Below are 26,536 nucleotides of genomic sequence, written 5' to 3'. Positions count from 1 at the left end.
TTAATTACTAATTAGACCGTGCTTGTGCAACTTGTGGAGAAGTAAGGTGGTCAGAGGAAAGATGTTACAATAGTTCCTTTAAGATCCATATAATGCTAACATCCATGGGTCAGGAGAATTATATAATTTTATAAAAATATTCTAGTGATATTTGTTTCAGAGATTATCATTACAGTTCTGATGGCATATCATAGTCCTTGAAATCTGATAGACTTCAATGCCAATTTGTCTCTGCTACTTGCTAGCAGTATGAGCTTAAGGTTACTTAAGATTTCTAAGCATCAATATCCTCATCTGTAAAATACAATACTTGGAGTAAGGATTAAATAATGTATATAAAGTGCTTTACACAGTACTTGACATTATAGTTCAATATCTACTTTCTAATAGGATTCATTGTATGATGTTTGTATTATAAATATTTACAGCAATTAATTCACATCAAATTAGTAAAAATAACATCTCTAAGACATGTGCCTAGCAGTTTCTTCTGGCAATTTTTATTGCCCGAGTTCTCAGGCATGCTTTGAGAGAAAGGCTTCAAGCTCAAAGCAAACATGCTGCCACCTGTCTACCCCACTTCCCTTGGCAATGGTCATGAGGCAGCTCCAGGAGGTATATACTCCTGGAAAGAACCCAACATTTCTGTATGTACTGATGCTAAAGCCCTTGTGTCATTATGATTACTCTTACTGTGACCATCACCTTTGTTATTATAGGTACCACCATAAGAAGGAAGGTATTTCCTGATCAGTCTCATCACCTCCTCTCTAATCCCCATATGGCTCTGCCAAGCCTGAACTAAGACCCTTTTCTTGAGCTTTTGGAACTCATGGTTAATCAAACATAGAATTCCCTTTACCTTCAGTCTCTTCTCTGAATTTCTTGCTGTTGTTCATCTCTTGCTCTAACTTAAACCTGGCACTTTCCTGAAGACTGCCTCTCCCGCTGCTGTAATCAGTGGGAGCTGCACTATTCTCCATATTGCTCCATACCAGATGGGCTGGTTTTCAGTTTGCTCTACTTTGCTACTTCCCTTCTGTGTTCATTCCCTCTTCTCTCAGAAGGCATAGTTTTGAATTTCATATCAAAAGACACTATCACTTATCCTTCTTCTTGTTGGAATCATCTAATCCTTCAGTCACTTCCACTTATTCTGTGACAGTTTAAGCTCCTGGTTCAAAGTCAATCTCTCAGAATGTTACTGTTATCATAATTATTGGTGATTTCAATGATCATGGAGATAATCCTTTTAATTTTCTGGCTTCTTGGTTTTTAACTTTCCTTCTCCAATGATCTTGCTTTTCTATCTACTCCAATGGATATATCCTAGACCTTGTTACACAAAAAACTGGAACTTCCCCCATAATATCATTTCCAAGGATTGGTTTACCACTGTCTATCTTTCCAGCATATACTGTGTTATACCTCAGATGCAACAACACTTTCACTAATCAGGATCTATAAACCACTGATTGATTCTACCAGAGATTGCATTGTTCTTGGTTTCATGTCCTCATTTTCCTGCATTTCTGGGTTAGATTCAATGGTCATGGTAATAACTTTTTTCCATATCTCTTCAAGTCATTATTGACCTTTGCATCATCTTAATTGCTTAGCTACAACCTTGATTAACCCCAACTCTCAGACTACTCTGTCAATTCATCCATGCTACTGAATGAGGTTGAAGAAAAACCCTCAACATATTGACTTTAAGTTTATGATTAAGAAACTCAAATGCCTTTGTGTAGGTATCATGCTGCATTTTCCTAATTTGTGTCACCTTGTTTTTGACTCTTTTTATTTTTTAAAAAATTTTTTTTCAACGTTTTATTTATTTTTGGGACAGAGAGAGACAGAGCATGAACGGGGGAGGGGCAGAGAGAGAGGGAGACACAGAATCGGAAACAGGCTCCAGGCTCCGAGCCATCAGCCCAGAGCCTGACGCGGGGCTCGAACTCACGGACCGCGAGATCGTGACCTGGCTGAAGTCGGGCGCTTAACCGACTGCGCCACCCAGGCGCCCCTTGACTCTTGTTAAACTTAATTTATCTCCTCAAAACTCTAAAACATCCTTTCCTATCTTTACCTTCAGCTGGTGACTATTTCAGTGACAAAAAATGAAGAACAAAACTCAAAACCTCCTTCCAATACATCTATCTACCTATAGCATCAGTGCCACATATTTTGCCTTGAGGAACTGTCCATGCTGCAGCCAAGATCATTCTCCATTTGTGCACCAGATTGTCTCCTCTCCTTGTGTTCCAAAGGATATCAATTTTCCGGCTCTAAAGAAATGTTCCCATCAGCATATAAGCATCCTGTCACTCTCCCATGTTCATAAATCCCTCTTTTGATTCTGTACCTTTTACAGGTATTGCACTATTTTTGTACTGTTAAAAAGTCTTCTCAAAAGACTTATCTATAATATCGCTTTCTATTCCTTTTCTCACATTCTTTCCTGAGTACACTCAATCAAGTTTATACCCCCAATTCCACTCAAACTACTCTTCCCTAAGTCATAAATTACCTAAATGCTATAACGTGATGGTCTTTATCTGACTTGAACTATTAGCCATCTTTCAGAGCTGACTATTCCCTTCTCCAGGAAACAGTTTTCAGGATACTATCCTTTGTGGTTTTCCTCTTAACTCATTGGCTTCCATTTCCACTTCATGTACTAAATATTCTATATATCTTTGGCCTCTTAATGGGAATGTCTCAGGATTCAATTCCCACTTATTCCATGACAGTCTTACAAGTCACTCCCAATTATTCCATGACAGCCTCAGAATTCAACCATTATATTTTGGTGATCTCATCTATTCTCATATCTTTAATATTCTCTGTATGTTGAGAATTCTAAAATTTTTACCTCTGGTAAAGACTTTATTCCTGAGATTTTTCCTCAAGACTTTATGGTAGATTTTTCCATTGCCTGCTCACCATCTCCCTTTACATAGATAATAGGCTTCTGATACTAAAAAATTTTAAAGCTGTTCCTCTCATCTTCCTTTCCCAAACCACTCCTATAATATTCCCCATCTCAGTCAATTGTAGTTCTATCCTTTTAGTTGTGTGTACACATGCGCACATGTACACACACATGCACACACACTATTGGAATAATTCTTGACTCTTCTTTTACTCAAAGCATACGTTCTAATTTCAAAATATACCCAGAATCTGACTTTTTCTCACCACCACCACGGCTGTCGTTCTGGTCCTGAATTATTGCGACATTCTCCAATTCATGTTTCAGCTTATCTCTTTAAATTCACCAACTGCACTCTCCCATGTAAACTTCACCACAGCAGCCAGAATTCCATCATGTCAAAACAGGTCATATCATGACACTGATCTGCTCAAATCCTCCAATGGCTTCCTACCATTCAGCATGAAGTCCAAAGAATGGCCTTAAGACTTTTAAGATATAGTCCCCATATTCAGAGTATTTGTATTTGCTGTTCTTCCAATCTATTCTTCTCTAGATATCTGCATAGCTCACTCCATCACCATCTTTTATCACCCACACAAATGATACCTTTTATCTTACTTTCATTCAACATCATTATTGTGAAACTCAATCATATTGTTGTGTATATCAGTTCATTCCTTTCTATGCTGATTAGCTCACATTATACAAATTATTTCAATTTCTTTATCTACTCAGCTGTTTATTGAAATGTGAGTTGTTTCCAGTTGGCTATTACAATTAAGTGTTATCAATATTTGTTTATAAGACTTTGTGTGGGCATATGATTTCATTCTCTTGAAAAATGCCTACTGGTGGAATGCCTGGGTCATATGAGAGTTGTGTACTTAAGTTTTTAGGAAATTTCTAACATAGTTGTATTATTTTACATTCTCAATAGCAATGTATAAGAGTTTTGTTCCTCTCCCTCCTAATAGTTGGTATGAATAGTCTTTAAATTTTATTCCTTCTAATAGATATGTGGTAGTATGTAATTCTGATTTCAAATTTGCATTCACCTAATGACTAATGATGTTGAGCATCTTGTCATGTGCTTATTTGCTATCCTTCTCTCTTTCTTTCTGTCTTTTGGTAAAATGTCTGCTCAATTTTTTTTACTCAGCATTTACTGGGATGTTTGTCCTCTTATTAATAAGTTGTAAGAGTTATTTAGACGTCTACAAACAAGATCTTTGTTGGGTATACATTTACAAATGTTTTCAAGCCAGAACCTTAAAATTTTGATGAAGTCTAATTTAATTTTTTTATGTTTATTTCTGACAGAGAAAGCGAGAGAGAGCTAGTAAGAGCAGGGGAGGGACAGAGAGAAAGGGAGACAAAGAATCCAGGCTCCAGGCTCTGAGCTGTCAGCACAGAGTCCAATTCAGAGCTCAAACCCATGAACCCTGAGATCATGACCTGAGCCAAAGTCAGACGCTTAACCTTCTGAGCCACCCAGGTGCCCCTGATGAATTCTAATTTATCAATTTTTCTTTACCTTTTGTGCTTTTTGTGTTCTGAGAAATCTTTGCCAAAATCAAGGTCAATAAATTTTTCTTGTTTTGTTCTAGAGCTGTTAGCTATTATGTTGAAGTCTATACTCCATTTTGAGTTGTTCTTGGTATAAGACATGAGGCAAGGTTCAAAACTTATTATTTTGCATATCATTATCCAATTTATTTAGCATCATTTGTTTAAAACATTATTTCCCTATGAACTTGATTGGAATCTTTGTAAAATAACAGGTAAATATAAATGTGTGGGCCTATTTCTAGACTGTTTATTCTTTCATTGATCAACATGTCTATCTTTATGTCAATACCATACTATCTTCATTGTTATAGCTTCATAACAAGTCTTGAAATCAGATAATATAAGTCTTCCTACTTTGTCCTTCTTTTTCAAGAATGTTATGACTATTCTAGGTCCTTGACATTCCCATAAACATTTTTTAATACACTTGTTAACTTCTGAACAAAACTCTGGTGGAATTTTGGTAGAAAATGCAGTGACTCTATAGATCAGTTTTGGAATAATTAGCATCTTGGTAATATTAAGTCATATAATCCATAAACATGGTGTATCTCCCCTTTGCTTAAGTTTTCTTTAATTTTTCATAGCACAGTTTTGTATTTTTCAGTGACAATTCTTTCATATATTTTGTCAAGTTTGTTAAGCATTATTATTTTTATACTATTATAAATTATATTATTTTAATTTCAATTTCTGATTGTTTAATGCTAGTGTATAAAAACTTACATATGTATATTGAACTTATGTCCTGCAATCTTACTAAACTCAGCTGGTAGTTTTACTGGATTTTTAAAAACATATTTCTTAAAATTTTTAATGTAAATTACCATGCTGTGTGCAAATGAAAATGGTTGCCCTTCTTCCTTTCCAATTTGGATGCCTTTCCCCCTGCCTTATTGTACTGTCTAAAACCTGCAGTGTTCTCTCTGGACTATCAGATTACAAAATAGAAATGGTGACAGCAGGTCCCTGCCATGTTCCCAATATTAAGAGGAAAAGTTTTCAGTCTTTCACAATTAAGAATAATGCTAGCTGTAGGTTTTTGTACTTACAGGTTAAAGAGGTTCTCTTTTATTTCTAGTTATCTGAGAATCTTAAATCACTAAGGTCAATCAAAAGTCAATTCAAAAGTCTAAAGTCAATCAAGGTAATTCATTGCATCCATAGAATAAAGAGGAAAAAAACCCCTAAAATTATATCATCTTAAAATATGTAAAAAAGGCATTTGATAAAACTCTTCTTTAACTCATGATAAAATTCAGCAAACCGTGATTAGAATTTCCTTAAAGTAATGAAGAGTGTCTATCAGAATACCTATATAATCATCATACTTCATTGTATTTTTATTGGACATCATTGTACTAATGAATAGGAAGAAAATAGAAGGGCCAATATATTGAAAGTTCAATGAATTAGGAAGAGACTAATTGAGGGAATGAGATGAGGGGGAAAAGTGGAAATCTAAATGTATTATTGTGAAGCAGTTCCAGGTGATGATAAATACCAGAAAGCAGCTACAAGATGGGGTAACAAAAGTGAAATAGATTACAATTTTTCCAATACTCAGAAAGGTGTCGAATTTCTCCTCAGTTATCTGTGTTGAGTCTTCAGGGCAGCAGATGATGATATATTCTATAAGTACACTCTCAAATCTAGTAGCAACTATGTGTGTTAAGGGAGCACTTCAAATGTGGCTTGTGTGACCAGGAAACTGAATTTATTTTATTTAATTTAGATATAAGTAGCTAGTGCCTACCTTATTGGGCAACATAACTTCAGGTTATCAGTCTGTAGCACGACTGAGGTAGAGCAGAGGAAAAATGGTCTTTTCCTACAAGTGTCACAAAATCTTACTTAACCATTTCTAAGGCTTTTACCGTTTATCTAACTCTTTTCAAGGGCTGAAATACCAAATCATTAGGCTGTTAGGAAACATAGGGGATAAGTAATTCTCTATTATTTCTATTTTCTTATATTATTCCTTTTTTCTCCTTCTCTTTTCTCTCCCTTTACTTTCCTGCTGTATCTCAGGATCAAGGATCAAGCACAAATGACAGAAACATTATAATCACTCATTATGTGGTAGCTATTGTAATAGGCCTTTCTAATTTTATTTTGTTAGAGAGAGTGTGTGAGTGGGGGAGAGGGGTACAGGGAGAGAGAGAATCTTAAGCAGGCTCCACGCTCAGTGTGGAGCCCACCATGGGGACGTGAGCTGAAATCAAGGGGGACGCTCAACCAACTGAGCTACCCAGGCTCCCCTAGACCTTTTCTGAGTTTTTCTAATTTTAAACAATGCTATAATGAATATCCTTTTATGTAAACATTTAGATATATCTATGATTATTTCTATAGTGTATATCCTAGAATCAATATTACCAAATCACAGTATAAGCTTTTCAAAGCTCACTTTTCAAATTGCTTTCCAAAAAAGAATATCTCAAGAACAATGCCTACAAATATATTGCACCTCTGATGGATTATATCCATCAATCATATATTTCTTCAATCTTAGACAATTACAAAATGAAATCTTACTGTTTCATTTTTGCATTTATTTGATTACAGGCTACACTAATGCTAATTCATAAGACTTTATGACAGAGTCCTCTATTATATTTCATATGCTACAAATCTTCTTTACCTCAATTCTCTCTAGGTCACTTTGGCTCAAATTCAGAATAATATTTTTCATACTCAAATGGCAAAAATGTGTGTCCTCTTGAATAACACCAGTATAACATTTGGTTTTCTGAAAGAGAAATCCTAATTAACCCTGTTTTCTGAAAGATTCTTAACACCTCAGAGCACAAATATTATTTTTTTCTGGAAATTATAACTTTCCTAGAGAATTCTCAAGTTGTTCTCTCTTACACAACATAACAAAGACTAGTCACAATCCCCAAAATTGTCTTTGGAGCAACAGAATTCTCCTGTCCTCAATGACTGCTAACCCCAGGCCTCCAGAAATTTCAGTCATGCCCTTACCTCCTGGGATTGCCTTGTTCCTTTATTCTTGGGCCTTTATAAGTGTGTTTTGTGTACCATGGACTTCCTCATGGCTTCAGATGTCCTCTTAGATACCTTGGCTATCTGTAGCTACCTAACAATTTTCATAAGACAACACATTGGTTAATTTAATCAACCACTCCAGAAGGTAGGACTAGAAAGAGCTGTTTAATTTTGGAGTAATGAAGGCCTAGGTAGACAAGAGCTGATAGTATGCCTGTAAATCAGAAACAAATACAATAATCCAAGTAAAAATTACCTGTGTGGTACTGAAGATTGTAAAATTCTCCAGCCAGTAGATGGAAGCAGAATCCTATCTGTAAAGATGAATACTATAAATAATTCACACATCTGAGTAGTCATTTAGCACTTTGCAGTAAAAGCAGCTTTCATTCTCCAGGGATCAGCTCTTTCTTGGGCAATATTTATGCAGTCACTAATCCCTATTCAAAGGAGATTAGGGCCTTTCACTAATTTAACCCATGCCTAGGATATGACATTTTTTCCACATAATTTCAAGTTAGGTGAAGTAAACATCTAAAGAGTAAAATATCATCTGAGGCTTTCAATGCTAAGAAGCTAATCGTGCTACATGTTTAAATGAATTCTGTTCTTGGCCCATCCTCTCAGAAAAAGAGTGCTACTTGGTTTAAAATCAGAAAGGCAGGATTAGACAAGGACGGGCAAATTCACAGAAGAAAAGGAGTAAGGGGAAGGGCATACATAATTTAGTAAAGGGAATAATGTGGCCTATGAGTTCCATGAGTGAAAGGATATATCTGTGATGTTTGCTTCATAGGCTAACACAGTTCTGGACACCTGGTAGATATCCATTAAATAGTTGTTGAATAAAACAGTGAATGGTTAAACAGAAGTTCAAATGGTATCTCCATATGATTTGCTATCTCAGCAGGTCACTTGTAAAATTTATGTTATGTAAAAACAAAGTTGAAAGGTAGTGGCAAATGATGTGGGAGGCTGAATAATGTCCCCCAAACATATCCGTGTCCTCATCACTTGAACCTGTGAATGCTCATTTATGTGACAAAAGGGACTTTTCAAATATGATCAAGTTTAAGGAACTTAACATGGGGAGAGTATCCTGGATAATCTGTATTGGGCCTAAATGTAATGGAAAGTGTTAAGAGGGAGGTATAGGTAGGCTTGACTACACTCAGAGGGGAATGTGGTGTGGTGATAGAAGCAGACTGGAGCTACACATTTTGAACAGGGAGGAAGAGGCCACAAGCTAAGGAATACAAAAAGGCACTACAAGCTGAGAAAAGCAAGAAAATAGACTCTTTTCTCTGAGTCTCTGAAAGGAGTCAGCCTTGCCAATGCCCAACTTTAACCCAGTGAGATTGATTTCAGACTTACGACTTCAAGACTCAGAATAAATTTGTGCTGTGGTAAGCCACTAAGTTTGTGGTACCTTGTATAGTACCAGTAGGAAAATAACATAGGTGGTGACTGCCTTCGTCAACCCTCCTCTCACTTCCTCTGCTGTCCTCCATATACCTACCTCTTACAGAAACTGTCAATAGTGAAATGTTCAAGTAACGGTCACTGAATGTTGTATATAAAAAATCTCTGGTGGGTGAGGTTTGTGATAAGTGTTGCTGTACTATATCCAGGATTCACAGCTCATAGGTGGGTTCCAGGTACCATTCAATGGGATTTCTATTGTTAGCAGCTACTCTAAACTCTCTCCACTTATATTATCATAGTAAATTACTATATTTTCTTATGGTCTTGGTGGCTAAGAGGATGCACCTCATATATTTCTAACTGCATGAACATAACTGACCAGTGGTCATGAAATTTGTTATTTCCTTCTTGGAGAATAAATATATTTGATATTCTGAACATAATCTAGTTTATCATGCTCCACTCTAGAAACCCTAGTTGTCTAGACCCTTGACCATAGTTCCAGTTAGCCGATTCTCTTCCAAGAAACTGAATCCGTTTCATTTGCTATTACCTCAGATTGAGATCTCACTCCATACTGGGCATGCCAGCTTGATCATAATGATATCATTCACTCAACCATAGATATTCTATTTTCCCACAGACTCCAGTTGCTATTCTGCCCATCCTTGTTCACTCTGGAGATAAAGTTTGATCAATCTCCTTGGATGAAGGAGAACTTACCATCTAGTGGGAATACAATATAAGAAAAAAGCTAGAAACTGAAGCAGCACTTTATTTCAGAACCCAGAGCTTTAATAAGCATCCTGTGAACAGAAATCAAGTGCTTGAGCAACCTTGCCCCTACAAGTTGGAGGAATAGGAGGCACAGAGATAACAGGAAGGAGGAACCATTCAGGAGCAGGGGCACATTTGTGGGAACTAATGCCCCTGGCTACATGAAAAATTCCTAGGGACTATAGAGTGTTTTGGTGGAGCAAAGAATCAGGGAACCCCTGTCATGAGAGTGACTAGATTCCCTGAGGTGCGGTGAAGTGGACAGGAGAGTAGGTGACATTCATGTACAGCGATGGCACTTTGCCAGTTCCCAGGAAATCCATACTCAGATTTATAATGGCAAATCCACAGATTCACAATAAACACTCATCACAAGCAGAATTGCAATAAAGTAAATACTTTCAAAATGGCCAGGGTTCTGGCAGGGTTTTAAAAAAAATATATGCATTTCTGAATAAGGCAAAACAGATGCACTCCTGAATACTTTTCTGTCTTGGAATTGGAATATTTCACTACTTCGGATTTTGCTTATGAAGGACGGAGCCTTAGGCATGAAATAAATCAATGCCTGAATTTTTAAAATATGGATTTAATCCACTCCAGACCTGGCCGAAAGCACTGTATAACCTAAGATTGAGTTCTACTGATGTTTGAGGATGAATGTTAGAAAATGAAATCTGTTAAAGAATCTTATGTGTAGATGCACCTGAATAACTTCAGTAATAAAGTCCAATTAATTGTAAATAATACCTCAATAAAGCCTTTTGGTAAAAATTCATCATATAAAACTTTGTGTATAAAGTTTGTAAGCTTCCAGCATGTGATGTCTATTTACACATTTTTGTAGGGGCGATTTCTACACCTTCTACACCTCCAAATTTTTACTCAGTTATTCTATTTCTCTCAAATCTAGGATGTTTCATTCATTAATTCACTGGGTACTTCTATGCCAAGACCATTACAGTGGGGAAAAACTATTTCTTGACACACTGTGGGACTTGCAGGCAAGAAAGAAATTAGCAAGAGGATACATATATTAAGGAGGAATAGTTAATTGCTATAAAGAGAAATAAGTAAGATTAGTGAAATAGAAACGGACAGCACATACTATTTTAGATGGGGTTTTTAGGGAAGGCCTTCAAGAAGCTGACGTTTGAACAAAGAGAGAGTGAAGGATCAAATCATAGGGGGCAAAATGTTCCAGATAAAGGGCTTAGGAAATGCAAAGATCCTGATATAGAGGCTGCTTGATATGTTGGAGGAACATGAGGAAGGCCGGAGTGGAGCATAGTGAGGCGGGGAAGAGGAGAATAGGAAATGAGAGGTTACAGGTAACTGTGCTTAAAACATGTAAGGCCTGGGAATGCCATGGTAACATTAAATATACATATATGATGCCAAAAATTATATGTTGTATCAGTGTGAGTGCTTTATAAAGTTATCAGGGTTTCTCATACCAGTTTTTATCCAGATTAGTCTACTTTGAACTTCAAAGGCCTTGATTTTCAACTCAGGTTGGTCAATGACAGGTCTTAGTAGTAAGAGGGCACCCAGCTAGCACAGCAACCCACACACTGCTAGTAAGTAACTTGGTTTTGTGTCTATGAGAACTTTCATTTCAGTGGTCCTGATCCTCCTGCCTGTTGACTAATGACTTCTGAGTTCACCTCCAGTGCTGACACTGATTACTATGGTGGTAGGTACTCTGTGTTCATTAGTCAGCCCTACTATCATTGTGAGGTTCTTTGCATTGTATGAGCTACCAAATATAGAAATATTTTTTTTTTACAAGTCAACCACTTTAGCCAGCCTAGAGATCTATACCAGAAAGAAAAAGGAAAAATAAAAACAACAACTAGGCAAACTAATTTTATTGTTTATATAGAGGCAAAAACTGTGGAACAGAGTTGAAAACTTGATTCTTTCAAAATCAAAATTGAATATCCTGGATATATGGTACCCTGTATCATATCACTATCTCTGCTGGTTGGGGGCTTTAAAACAATATCAACCACATATAGTGAGTGTCAAAAGCACTAGACTAGGCATCAGCAGATATGGGTTTAAGCTTCTACTCTGTCAAAACCTGACACTACAACCTTAGCAAGTCAGGTATATTTATATAATCCTTTTATGGGCTCAAATTTTTAATCTATAATGGAAAGAAACATTGATGTTTAAGATTATGTGGAGTAAAAAATGCATATACTAACATGCATTATGGACTCCAAGGAAATATGCATTATGTATAAATGCCATATATATAAAGATTATAAATAAATGGTCTCTTAGGTCTCAACTAGATAGTTTTAGAAGCTGACAAAACAATCATGAATGTATCTAGAAGAAAAAAAATGAATATATCTAAGAGACTTTGAGAGGGAATCATATGAAGAAAGGTATGTGCTGCCAGAAATTAAAATGTATTTTTATACTTTATATATATAATTCTTATATTGTGTGATCCTGGACAGAAATAGGCATAATAATGAGATTAGAAAACCCAGACACTCATAATTTAATAATTTGCAAAGGCAGAGAATATAGATTATTAAACACATAGTATTTAGGACAAGTGGCTAACAATTTGTTGAAATAATTAGGTTCCTTACCTCAAAATACTACATCAAGGGGTACCTGCATGGCTCAGTTGGTAGAGTATGCAACTCTTGATCTTAGCATTGTGAGTTTGAGCCCCACATTGGGTGTACTTTAAAAAATCTTTGTAAACACTACTACATCAAAATAAATCCAGATACATTAAATATTTTTAGAAACTAAATCATAAAACACAGATAAATGCAGGTAATCATATCATCATAAGGTAAGAAAATTATTTTAAGCACATTTACAAATTTAGATTCTATATAGGAGTATATGATTATAGAATTTAAAAATATATTTAAGTCAAAATTCACATTAAACAAAATTTATTTTTTTTAATATTTATTTTTGAAACAGAGAGAGAAAAACAGAGTGGAAACTGGGGAGGGGCAGAGTGAGAGGGAGACACAGAATCCAAAGCAGGCTCCAGGCTCTGAGCTGTCAGCACAGAGCCCAGTACAAGGCTTGAACCCACAAACCACAAGACCATGACCTGAGCCCCGAAGTTGGACGCTTAACTGACTGAGCCACCCAGGCGCCCCGATATGTAAGTTTTAATACACTAGCAAAAGTGAAAATCAAAACAGTGAAATGCCATTTTTAATTTGTATATTTGATAAATTGGTGAAGTTTGAGGACAGCTAATCTTTCAAATGCTGTTTGTGAGGTTCTATTGTCTTTCCCTTTTGGATATTCTATCTCTAGGAATGTATTTTAAAGAAATAAATATAAAGCAAAAGGATGCATGCATGAAATTTTCCTTGTGGATTTGTTTATATACCAAACAGAAGACACATAAAAATAATTTATTAATGATTTATATCTTAGATCTTTGATAACATTAGTAAAACAAACTTGGAATTGTGAAAAGAGGAAATAGAAAATAAAAACAAATTTTTAGTTTAATTTTTAAAATTAAACTGCAATTCTATTGAGGTAAAATTGACATACAAAATTGTAAGATATCTAAAGTGTACACAGTTGTGATTTGATATACATATGTGTTGTGAAAGAATCCCCCAAATAGTCAATTAACCCATCCATAACCTCACTTTTTTGGTGTGTGAGAACATTTAAGTTCTACTCTTTTAGCAATTTTAGTTATACAATACAGTGTCATCAACTACAGTCACCATGTTTAATAGTAGATCCACAAATCTCATTCCTCTTATATCTGAAAGTCAATACACTTTTACCAACCTCTCCCTATCTCTCCCACCCTCTAGCTCCTGATAGCCATTCTTCTACTCTCTGATTCTAAGAATTTAATCTTTTTTTTTTTATAGATTTCACAGGTAAGTGATACCATGTAGTATGTCTTTCTCTAGCTGACTTATTTCACTTAGCACAGTGCCCTCAAAGTCCATCCATGTTGTCACAAACGGCAGGATTTCCTTCTTTCTCATGGCTGAATTACATTCCATTGTATATATATACACCACATCTTCTTTACCCATTTATCCACTGATGGACACTTGGGTTGTTTCCAAATCTTGTCTGTATGAATAATGCTGCAGTGAACATGGAAGTGCATATGTCTCTTCAATATCCTGTTTTCTTTTCCTTTGGATAGAAGTGTAATTGCTGGATCATATGGTAGTTCTATTTTTATATTTTTGGGGAAATTCCATACTGTTTTCTATCATGGCTGCACAAATTTATATTCTCACCAATAGTTCACAAGGACTTCCTTTTCTCCACATTTCTGTCAACCACCTATTATCTCTTGTCTTTTTGATAATAGCCACTTAAACAAGTGTGAAGTGATATCTTATTGTGGTTTTGATTTTCATTTCCATGATGATTAGTGATACTGAACATTTTTTCCTTTACTTGTTGGCTATCTGCATGTCTTCTCTGGAAAATGTCTACTTTGTTCTTCTGTCCATTTTTAAATTGGATTAATTTGTTGCTATTGAGTTGTAGGAGTTCTTTATATAGTTTGACTATTAACCCTTTATCAGCTATGTGATTTACAAATACTTTCACTCATTTTGTAGGTTGCCTTTTCATTCTGTTGTGGGTTTCCTTTGCTGCAAAGAAGTTTTTTTTTTTTAATTTGGTGTCATCCCACTTGTTTATTTTTGCTTTAGTTGCTTTTGCTTTTGGTGTCAAATCCAAAAAAATCGCTGCCAATATTAATGTCAGGGAGCTTACCTCCTATGCTTTCTTCTAGGAGTTTTATGGCTTGTTCTTACATTCAAGTCTTTTAAATTTAACATTTTAAATGTTTAATCTTACACAAAGGGAGTCAATAGACAGCATTTATTATTTGATTCTTTTGCATTTTTCAGAAGAGAAAAATAGTATTAATGTATATTTTTATCATTTTTAGACAACCAATTGCAAAATATTTTTCAAATTGCTAAAGAAGTGGCTATGATTTCCATACTGTTAGTAAAAACTAAAAGCAAAAATATAGCACATATACATATGGAAGAATAAAGGAAGATACCAGGAAAAGTAAAACCAAATGCAATACATAATATAAAAGAGGAAAACCAAACATCAGGTATGACAATTAAATATATTTGCTAATAGACAAAATTTTAGATAAGGTAAAATTTTAGAAAATTTAATTTTATACTGTTAATAAATTTCTAACCTTAAACAGAACACAGAAAATTGAAAAAAATAAAGGCAGGAACAGAGATACATCATGTAAACATAATCAATGAAGACAGAAGTAGCAATATTTTTATTAAAATAAAATTCAAAAAATTAACTATAAATATTAATATAACATATTAATATATATTACACATATTTTTTTAGAAAATCAAATCTATACTTCATAAAGACATGATAGCTATAAAACACATTAAGTTCTACAAGTAAAAATTTTTGAAAAAATGGAATTAATTCATAAAACTTTTTCAATTATATTGAAAGATTTTAATATATGATTACTCTCAAGCTTTAAAAAACAGGAAAGAAAATAATATCAAAAGATGGGAGGTGCATAATTAATTGGTTTGATATGGTACATATATATTTATTATTGTCCTTTATCATTAATAAACATCCTTTATTTTCAAAACCTGAACTTATTAATATTCATAAATTAACTTCTTTGGTTTAAACCTTTTATAAATTTCCAAAAGGATAAAATGAATAGGCTACATTCCCTAATTGTAAATGTGATTAATCTGAAAACTAAAAGGCAAATTTAAATTAAAATTTCCAAACAGAGAAATTTTAAATCATTCTCCTTTTAGAGCAAATAGGAATTTTAAATCAAATTGAAAATCAAGAATGTATTTATAAACAATTACAAAAACATCATTGGTACTACATCAGGGCAAACCTTTTAATTATACACAAATTTTTACTGTAAGAGATATTGTTTACTATGGTAAATGATATAAGCTTACAAATCAAGAATTTAGGTAAAGATTTTTTTAAAGCATGCCTAAAGAAAGCAGAAGTAAAGTAAAAAACAAAAATTAATCAATTAGGTAGCAGAGAAACAGAATCCAAAAGCCATTTCTTTGAAAATTTCAAGAAAATAATTCCCTGTTAAGCAAAATTCAGAAAAAAGCCAAACTCGGTCATAAAATTAGGAATGAGAAAAGAGTGTAATAGCAAGTTGAGGCTTATGTGCTCTAATTTTATGAAATTAAAAAATCTGGGGGTGCCTGGGTGGCTCAGTCAGTTAAGCGACCAACTCTTGATTTTAGCTGGGTCATGATCTCACCCACTCCAGCCCTACATCCAACTCTGCACTGACAGCATGGAGCCTGCCTTGGATCCTCAGTCTCCCCCCTCTCTGTTGCTTCCCTGCATCCTCTCTGTCTCAAAAATAAATAAGCAGTTAAGAAAAATTTAGAATTTCCTAGAAAACATACAATTTGTTGAATCAGGAAGCAGATTTCAAAAAAAAAGCTACAATAACCAATCAAAAACTTTAAAAAATATTTTTAAGTATTTAAAAATATTTAAATTTAAAAATATTATTTCTTTAAAAAGCTAGAAGCACTCTTTCAAATGTAAAAGAAACAGATATTTCCAATGTTATAAAATCTGTTCCAGAACCTTAAAAACTAAATAGTTTACCAGTTAACTTTACAAAACTACATAAGCCTGATACCAGAAGCCGACATATACGATAGAAAAAAAAAATTAAAAGGAGGAGGATAAGATTGTATTTTTAATACATTGCATTGAAGAAAACTAGTTAGGCCCAAGACTTGTTAACAAAAAGTTGATTTAATGCCAAATGAGTTTGAGTTACACATCCTCTTGAAGAGATCAGCAATGTACATCATCACATCTTAAAGGTTCTGCACTTGTGTGAGAATTATCATTAACGGCAAATTCTAAAATTTTTCAAACATATAACATTTTTTTACATCTTCATTATTAACACTGAAATACGTTAATGTACCTCTAATGCTTGATCATAGTTGGTCCTCAATAAATATGTTATTCTTTTTCTCTCTTTTTTCCTAATTGTGAGATTTTGTGTCTTCAACAGTAGATGGCATTGAGCTTAATCATAACCATTCAGGCTTTTCCTGATGGAATGGTTACAGAGCTGATTAAACATGTTGTCAAGTTAAAATAAAAATACAGGGAACAGAAAGGAGATAAAGAGAGTTTGGAGACATCGAGGGAAGGGAGGAAGCTCCAAGATCTTCATTGCACAAAGTGGGGAAACATGATATGATTTATGTTTATTGAACAAGAAATGGAGGTATTGATGTGACATTCAAGGAACTCAGAATAGTGACCTCACTAGTACTAATTACAAGGAATGAGAGACATAACTCCTAATCTATCAGACAGTCAATAGACATTGCCCACAGTTGGTAAGTCAAGAAAGTGGCACAAACATATTATTTAAAGATGTGGAAGTGACTATTTTGAAAAACCAACAACCCAAACTAATTAGAAGTAATTGCCTTTGAGGAACAAAAGTGAAGTTGGGGTGGAGGACTGTTACTTTTCATTTTAAATCCTTCTGTATTATTTGATTTTTTTAAAAATGATGTGCCTGTTTTGGTATGTTAAAGCTTTTCTAATGTAAATGTGTAGATGTACAAATTTCATTTTTAGCAGAGTTAGTGGAAGATGACAACTTAGGATATAGATTAATACAGGCATAATGTGACTGTTCAAAACTACTAAAACTCAATTTCAATCTTGGCTCAACCAACTACTAGGACTTGATGATTTTAAATAAGTCACTAAAACTCACTAAACCTCAGTTTTTTCCTCTAAAAATATCAGTAATTATAACTACCACATAATGTTATTTTGATATTTGAAATTGAGATAATGTGTCTAAAGCACACAGCACACATATGGAGAGTGCTTAATATTATTATACTTAATAGTTATAAAGTAACTTAATAGTTGTTTTTAAAATTATTCTCGATTATATGCTGTAGTCAATGTATTTTTTCAATCTCCCTTTAGGTATGAGCATATAAATATGTAATATGTAAGTGGAGATTTCTTAAATGCTAATTGTCACAAAAATTCTTCTAGTTTTTAAGAATTTCAGAACATTTTTATTACCTGCTTTAGAGGCATCATGATGTATTGGAGGAACCCGGGATTAATTTGTCCCCCTCCACCTTGGGTAAGTCATTTAATCCAATTTAAGTCACTCCATTTATAAAATGGCATAGCTGGAGATTAACCTGTCTGAAAATTATAGAGAATCAGATGTTCATTTGAGGTGCTGGCCACTTCTAAAGGCTGGAGAATAAGAGAATAAAGTGACCCATTGAATATGGAGCGACTGTGAGATTCCCACATGTCAGTCAAGGCTTGACCTCCAAATGTCTGGCCCTAGGACTGAGGGAATTTATTTGACCTCTGAAATGAAGTTTGGTTTGTTAGAAAAAAAATTAATCATGTGCTTTTTGAGGCATAAAAAGCCTGCTTATTTCTGTCAGATGAATTTACTCATCTAAAATAATCAGGGTTTCTCTTTGCAAATTCAATTCCCACTAAATCATACTAAATCATATGCCATATTTTTGAGTTTCATATACAGAATTCCACTTGTTGAATTAATGGCTATGCATAAAAATATGGTTCCTTTTCACTGACAGTACATTAACAAAAAAAATCATTCAATCAACTTTCATGCCAATATTCATTTTTCAAGTTACTCAAGAGTAAATTGGATAAGATTCTGTTTACAGATTTACTTGCAAAAAAATTATTTTTCATGATATTGCTACAAATGTTTAAAAAATAAAGAGGATGTGGGAGACAGGATGAAGAGCTTGAACTTTAATTATATCTCTACAGAGCAAATTCTTGACAAGTATACTCCCTCACCAACTTGGTAAATATTTATTGTGGGTAAGATTGATACTGAGATGACAAAAAAGAATTCCTGCTCTCACATTAGCACATCAGCAGCAGGTCTGATGTAGGTATGCTTGAAACAAAAAACGTCTATTTTCATTTTCAAAAATAGTAAAATATGAGAAAACCTTGCATCACTAATTCAAATCAAATGACAAAATGAATATACACCTAAAGGAAATTTTCTCTTCTCTCCATCCTAAACTTTCCATCTTTTTTTTTTCTATTCATACTTACAGGATTGGTATGTAATGGAAAAATGAAAAGACAGCAAACTATTTTGTTTGTACTATATTATCCTTCCATTGTTGAAGACTATTACCTTTTTGAGCTAGGCCTTCTTGTTGGACATAGGCTCCAAGAAACTCCTCAAAAAACTTATTTTTGGGAGTTTCCTGATTGCACATTCTGTTTGTTGTATAGGCTGCTAATAATTGCAGTACAATTTCGAGATTCCACTGGGGCGGTCTCTACCTTAATTCTGCTTTTCTTGTGAGGCCCAAGCCCCTCTCATGCAGCTGTGGTGGAGATAGAAAAATATAGTACATAATAGAGCTGACGATTAAAGATGGTGGACCGCTGAGCCTACTATATCTTCTCAGAGGAGCACCAGGAAGCCCGCAAAGAGGAAAGGGCTGCCCTGACTTATTCAGTTGTCCAGAAACAGAGAGCTATCTGGCAGGCCGCAGCAGTGTCAGCAGCCTGCCCAGAAACTATTAGGCCCTGTGATGAGTGCCAGTTAGAGCACCCAAGAACCACACCATCACTCAACCCCTCAGTCTGCATTCCTGTTATAACACCTACGGCTACTGTACTTTCAGAAATTCAACTTTCAAATATGTTTTAGGATCACGTCACATGCATACATGTGGAACAGCTTACATTCAAATTGGGACAGTATTGTATTACCAATATTTTTAATCCACTAAATTTATAGAAGGACAATAAAGCATGTTAATATTAATTTTATTACTTTACCACCATGGTCACTTTAAGCATCACACACAATGCACATATAATGAATGGTAGAATAGGTAATAATTCAAAATTCTAATCCCCCAAGATTATTTGCCACTATACATTTCTGTATCAATTACTGTATTCCAAAAAAAAAAGGAAGAGCTTAAAAATATCTTTCTCTACATGTTCTGACTCTATCCTAGCATCTGCATTAAGGTCATATTTAAAGGAGGCCAAGATATAATTTAATTTTTTAACAGTATTCTCTCCCCCTTGACAAGTATCTCAGTTTAGAAATTATACACAGCCATTAGACTATTAGGACACTTGTTCTACTAGAAATACGGCTACTATATCAATGGGCGCAAGGCAAAATTTAGCAGGACGAGTAAATAATATAAGTAATTTATATAAATAATATAATGAATTAAAAGGTTTAGATGAACTTTATTATCTACATTGTCTGTTATATGTTTAATTATATTTGTTATCAGATACGTCATCTAATACCTAGGGTCAAAATCCAAGACATCTTTTGAAAGGAGAAAAAAAATTACACTTTAAAACCCTTTAGATTGAAATCTATTTGCAGAATTTCCAGAAATTAGAAAACATGGCTTCAAGTCGTAATCTTTCTAAAGCTGTGTTTCCTTGCCTGGCCAGTAGTTGGGTTGTAGCAAATGATCACCTGTAGTACAGTTTTCCTTCCTGATTGTTGTAGACACCATTGTTCCTTCTCTCTTGGTTCTGAAGCTTCTATGTTTTGAAACACAATTTTTCTTTAAAGTGAAAAGTACTGCAATACTTAGGAAAATAGACACTGTGCCCAGCATCACAGTTAGTCCCAGATATATGTGTCTAAAAGAAGAGAGACGCTCAATCACAATTATTGCAACTATCCAACTTTAAAGTGTGAAAGGAAGGCAACGTTAATCAATAAATATCATGTGAATAAAACCGATCTACCAATGAAACCATCATGAGGATGATTTTCCTTAAGAATGCAGATTCAGTGGCTATAAAAGAGCTTTCTGTGAACACTGGGCAGACTACTGAAGACAGTGTACTAATATAAAGCCATCTCTTAGTGATGCCATAATTTTAGTTACTACTAATTACATAATCAGTTCCATCCTCTCTGTAAATTATTCCCTTAAACGAGGTGACCATATGCCTATTTGTCCAGAACAGTCCTAGCTTATGCTGGTGTTATCCCAATGTACTTTTTAATAGTGCCCCTTTCACTCTCAAAAGTGTCCAGGTTGAATAATAAATTATGTGGTTACCCTACCCTTGAAACTTGCCCAGATGCACTTCTACAAAAAAAAAAAAAAAAAAAAAAAAAAAAAGAGCAATGTTAGGGGAGAATCAGAGCTCTTAGTAGAGCAGAATGAGGTTTGATTCACTTTCTTCAATAAGAAGACTTTAGTTCTTCATTCTATCATAAAACAGGACAGGTTAAGTGATTTATTCTGGTCACCTTGTACACATACTCAGTCTCTGACTGAAATACATTGTCTTTACATTAAAGTGTGCAGCCTTAGCAAATGTGAGCAAAGCACAAATTCTACTCACAGATCAAGTCCCTTTCAAACCAAAATAAATTTCTCACATAACATCAAAGCCTATTAAATCAAACAAACTTATTTAAGATGGTTGGCTCAATTCACATCCAACTTCCAACTTACACAGTTCAGTACCAAGTTTATTTCTCCAGAAAATGCTCAGATTGTAAATCTAAAAAAAAAAAATCCTTCCTGCTTTTAAGCCATTGAAGCATTGCTTTAAGCAATAAGGGGACTAAGTGTTGGATGAACTGAACTGAATGATACCATAGTGAAAAAGCCATGCCCCTCAGCTCCATACACACTCATACACACAGAAAAAACCTTTTACTTTTATGCATCTCAAGTACTGGAATAATTGAACATCAGTTTGGCAATAAAAGCTAGACAGATTTAGAGCCAAATCCAACTCTTGCCCAGGGGGATTATATCTGACGTAAATGGGACAGTTTGGCTCAGTTTAAAAAAGAATGGAATTGAACCCAAAATGTGACCTAAATTTAAATGCTTCTGAGATCCAGAGAATTACCCACTTGTGCGCATAAAGTTGCCAAATTCTATTGTATTCTGGAATCTTTTGTGAATTTTTAAAAAAATGATTACTCATTTAAGATGGGAGTCGAGATTAGGAACGGGGACAAACACAGGTCTAGCCAAGTGAATAATAAAATTATTCTATAAAATAGAACACACCTCTTAGTTACATTATCATTCCACAGTGAAACTACATAAGGAATGTTTACTGCCAATTTCATTGTGCAAAGTAGCAGTGAGATGCAGGAATGAGGATGATACAGTACCTGAAAGCATTTGAATCATATAATCTGCAGGATCCTCTACTTCCACATCTTTTAAATCCCCATTTGAGGCATGAAGTGTCAATCAAAATTCCAAAATACACGGGAGCTGGGATTCCTGCTGTGTGGAAAACAAATAATTGCTTCTAAAAATATACACACATCTTTGTAATGAATGAGTCTCTGGAACCAATTACTTTCAAACTAAAAAAAAAATACTGCTTTGGAGGTAATAGGGTACCTATAGGAGACCGGGATATGCCACCTCATCATCTTCCTCTGGCATAAAGGTTATTTTGAGAAACAGAAGGCACAGGAGAAGCCCTGAAGATAGAATGCGTTTCCTTTGGTAAGGGAAATTTACATTTATAAGAGAAATCTCCATTTATAAGAGGGTCCCCCTCTCTGTACCAAGGAGAGAAGGATGATTCTTAATTCCAAGAGGCTTTTAGCAAAGGAGAAGGCGTACAGCTAAATCTCCATAACAGGGGTGCCTGGGTTAAGCGTCCCACTTCGGCTCAGGTCATGATCTCACGGTCCGTGAGTTCGAGCCCCGCGTCGGGCTCTGTGCTGACAGCTCAGAGCCTAGAGCCTGTTTCAGATTCTGTGTCTCCCTCTCTCTCTGCCCCTCCCCTGTTCATGCTCTGTCTCTCTCTGTCTCAAAAATAAATAAATGTTATGAACATTGGGGTACAAGTGGCCCTATGCATCAGTGCTCCTGTAAGCCTTGGATAAATTCCTAGCAGTGCTATTGCTGGGTCATAGGGTAGGTCTATTTTTAATTTTCTGAGCCTAAATGTCCATCAACTGATGAATGGATAAAGAAATTGTGGTTTATATACACAATGGAATATTACATGGCAATGAGAAAAAATGAAATATGGCCTTTTGTAGCAACGTGGATGGAACTGGAGAGTGTGATGCTAAGTGAAATAAGCCATACAGAGAAAGACAGATACCATATGGTTTCACTCTTATGTGGATCCTGAGAATCTTCACAGGAACCCATGGGGGAGGGGAAGGAAAAAAAAAAAAAAAAGAGGTTAGAATGGGAGAGAGCCAAAGCATAAGAGACTGTTAAAAACTGAGAACAAACTGAGGGTTGATGGGGGGTGGGAGGGAGGAGAGGGTGGGTGATGGGTATTGGGGAGGGCACCTTTTGGGATGAGCACTGGGTGTTGTATGGAAACCAATTTGTCAATAAATTTCAGAAAAAAAAAAAAAATAAAATAAAAAAAAATAAATGTTGAAAAAAAAATTAAAATAAATAAATAAATAAATAAATAAATGAATAAATAAATGAATAAATAAATAAATCTCCATAACAAACCTAACCCCTGTGTACCTTACTTTTCCTGGTCATCTTCCCATTACTTAAGAATGGGTTTTAGAGAGGCAAGATGGCGGCTTAGGAGGACGCTGGGCTCACCGCACGTCCTGCTGATCACTTAGATTCCATCTACACCTGCCTACACCAGAAAACCGCCAGAGGATTAGCAGAACGGAGTCGCCGGAGCCAAACGCAGACGAGAGGCCAACGGAAGAGGGTAGGAAGGGCGGCGAGGCTGTGCGCGCTCCACGGACTGGCGGGAGGGAGCCGGGGCTGAGGGCCGGCTCGCCGGCCAAGCAGAGCCCCCGAGTCTGGCTTGCAAAAGCGGAGGGGCCTGACGGACTGTGTTCCCACAACAAGCACGACTTAGCGTCTGGGAGGTCATAAGTTAACAGCTCTGCTCGGAAAGCGGGAAGGCTGGAGGACAAAGGGAGGGAGAGCTGCTGAGCCCCCTGACAACAGAGCTCAGTTTGGTGGGGAACAAAGGTGCTCGCCAGCGCCATCTCCCCCGCCCATCCCCCAGCCAAAATCCCAAAGAGAACCAGTTCCTGCCAGGGAACTTGCTCGCTCTGCGCAAACAACCAACTCTGTGCTTCTGCGGAGCCAAACCTCCGGCAGCGGAGCTGACTCCCTCCCGCTGCCACAGGGCCCCTCCTGAAGTGGATCACCTAAGGAGAAGCGATCTAAGCCTGCCCCTCCTGCCCCCGTGCACCTTGCCTACCCACCCCAGCTAATACGCCAGATCCCCAGCATCACAAGCCTGGCAGGGTGCAAGTAGCCCAGACGAGCCACACCACCCCACAGTGAATCCCACCCCTAGGAGAGGGGAAGAGAAGGCACACACCAGTCTGACTGTGGCCCCAGCGGTGGGCTGGGGGCAGACATCAGGTCGGACTGCGGCCCCGCCCACCAACTCCAGTTATACACCACAGCACAGGGGAAGTGCCCTGCAGGTCCTCACCACGCCAGGGACTATCCAAAATGACCAAGCGGAAGAATTCCCCTCAGAAGAATCTCCAGGAAATAACAACAGCTAATGAGCTGATCAAAAAGGATTTAAATAATATAACAGAAAGTGAATTTAGAATAATAGTCATAAAATTAATCGCTGGGCTGGAAAACAGTATACAGGACAGCAGAGAATCTCTTGCTACAGAGATCAAGGGACTAAGGAACAGTCACGAAAGGCTGAAAAACGCTTTAAACGAAATGCATAACAAAATGGAAACCACCACAGCTCGGCTTGAAGAGGCAGAGGAGAGAATAGGTGAACTAGAAGGTAAAGTTATGGAAAAAGAGGAAGCTGAGAAAAAGAGAGATAAAAAAATCCAGGAGTATGAGGGGAAAATTAGAGAACTAAGTGATACACTAAAAAGAAATAACATACGCATAATTGGTATCCCAGAGGAGGAAGAGAGAGGGAAAGGTGCTGAAGGGGTACTTGAAGAAATAATAGCTGAGAACTTCCCTGAACTGGGGAAGGAAAAAGGCATTGAAATCCAAGAGGCACAGAGAACTCCCTTCAGACGTCACTTGAATCGATCTTCTGCACAACATATCATAGTGAAACTGGCAAAATACAAGGATAAAGAGAAGATTCTGAAAGCAGCAAGGGGTAAACGTGCCCTCACATATAAAGGGAGACCTATAAGACTCGTGACTGATCTCTCTTTTGAAACTTGGCAGGCCAGAAAGAATTGGCACGAGATTTTCAGGGTGCTAGACAGAAAAAATATGCAGCCAAGAATCCTTTATCCAGCAAGTCTGTCATTTAGAATAGAAGGAGAGATAAAGGTCTTCCCGAACAAACAAAAACTGAAGGAATTTGTCACCACTAAACCAGCCCTACAAGAGATCCTAAGGGGGACCCTGTGAGACAAAGTCCCAGAGACATCACTACAAGCATCAAACATACAGACATCACAATGACTCTAAACCCGTATCTTTCTATAATAACACTGAATGTAAATGGATTAAATGCGCCAACCAAAAGACATAGGGTATCAGAATGGATAAAAAAACAAGACCCATCTATTTGCTGTCTACAAGAGACTCATTTTAGACCTGAGGACACCTTTAGATTGAGAGTGAGGGGATGGAGAACTATTTATCATGCGACTGGAAGCAAAAGAAAGCTGGAGTAGCCATACTTATATCAGACAAACTAGACTTTAAATTAAAGGCTGTAACAAGAGATGAAGAAGGACATTATATAATAGTTACAGGGTCTATCCATCAGGAAGAGCTAACAATTATAAATGTCTATGCGCCCAACACCGGAGCCCCCAATTATATAAAACAATTACTCATAAACATAAGCAACCTTATTGATAAGAATGTGGTAATTGCAGGGGACTTTAACACCCCACTTACAGAAATGGATAGATCATCTAGACACACGGTCAATAAAGAAACAAGGGCCCTGAATGAGACATTGGATCAGATGGACTTGACAGATATATTTAGAACTCTGCATCCCAAAGCAACAGAATATACTTTCTTCTCGAGTGCACATGGAACATTCTCCAAGATAGATCATATACTGGGTCACAAAACAGCCCTTCATAAGTTTACAAGAATTGAAATTATACCATGCTTACTTTCAGACCACAATGCTATGAAGCTTGAAATCAACCACAGAAAAAAGTCTGGAAAACCTCCAAAAGCATGGAGGTTAAAGAACACCCTACTAACGAATGAGTGGGTCAACCAGGCAATTAGAGAAGAAATTAAAAAATATATGGAAACAAACGAAAATGAAAATACAACAATCCAAACGCTTTGGGACGCAGCAAAGGCTGTCCTGAGAGGAAAATACATTGCAATCCAGGCCTATCTCAAGAAACAAGAAAAATCCCAAATACAAAATCTAACAGCACACCTAAAGGAACTAGAAGCAGAACAGCAAAGGCAGCCTAAACCCAGCAGAAGAAGAGAAATAATAAAGATCAGAGCAGAAATAAACAATATAGAATCTAAAAAAAACTGTAGAGCAGATCAACGAAACCAAGAGTTGGTTTTTTGAAAAAATAAACAAAATTGACAAACCTCTAGCCAGGCTTCTCAAAAAGAAAAGGGAGATGACCTAAATAGATAAAATCATGAATGAAAATGGAATCATTACAACCAATCCCTCAGAGATACAAACAATTATCAGGGAATACTATGAAAAATTATATGCCAACAAATTGGACAACCTGGAAGAAATGGACAAATTCCTGAACACCCACAC

The 26,536-nt window shown here is 36.0% G+C and overlaps 2 protein-coding genes across 3 annotated transcripts in view; both read right to left on the bottom strand.

The window, feature by feature from the left end:
* The window catches only part of LOC122474016 (solute carrier organic anion transporter family member 1B3-like), an 80,197-nt gene extending 72,287 nt beyond the window's left edge, over window positions 1–7,910 (bottom strand). For both annotated transcript variants that reach the window (XM_043564951.1, XM_043564952.1), the window contains exon 1: window positions 7,776–7,910. The gene's annotated coding sequence lies outside the window, so the exon portion shown is untranslated. The remainder of the gene's footprint in view (window positions 1–7,775) is intronic.
* Window positions 7,911–16,764: 8,854 nt separating this feature from the next.
* The window catches only part of SLCO1C1 (solute carrier organic anion transporter family member 1C1), an 86,755-nt gene continuing 76,983 nt past the window's right edge, over window positions 16,765–26,536 (bottom strand). The window contains exons 14-15 of the mRNA XM_043563133.1: window positions 21,978–22,095; window positions 16,765–20,470 (exon numbers count right to left, since the gene is read on the bottom strand). Of these exons, the coding sequence (XP_043419068.1) occupies window positions 20,248–20,470; window positions 21,978–22,095 (341 nt within the window). The 3' untranslated portion in view covers window positions 16,765–20,247. The remainder of the gene's footprint in view (window positions 20,471–21,977; window positions 22,096–26,536) is intronic.

Source organism: Prionailurus bengalensis, chromosome B4 (assembly GCF_016509475.1).
Source record: "Prionailurus bengalensis isolate Pbe53 chromosome B4, Fcat_Pben_1.1_paternal_pri, whole genome shotgun sequence".
In the NCBI taxonomy this organism is placed as follows: Eukaryota; Metazoa; Chordata; class Mammalia; order Carnivora; family Felidae; genus Prionailurus; species Prionailurus bengalensis.
The sequence above is the reverse complement of the archived record's forward strand: the minus strand, read 5'-3'. Positions and strand labels throughout refer to the sequence as shown.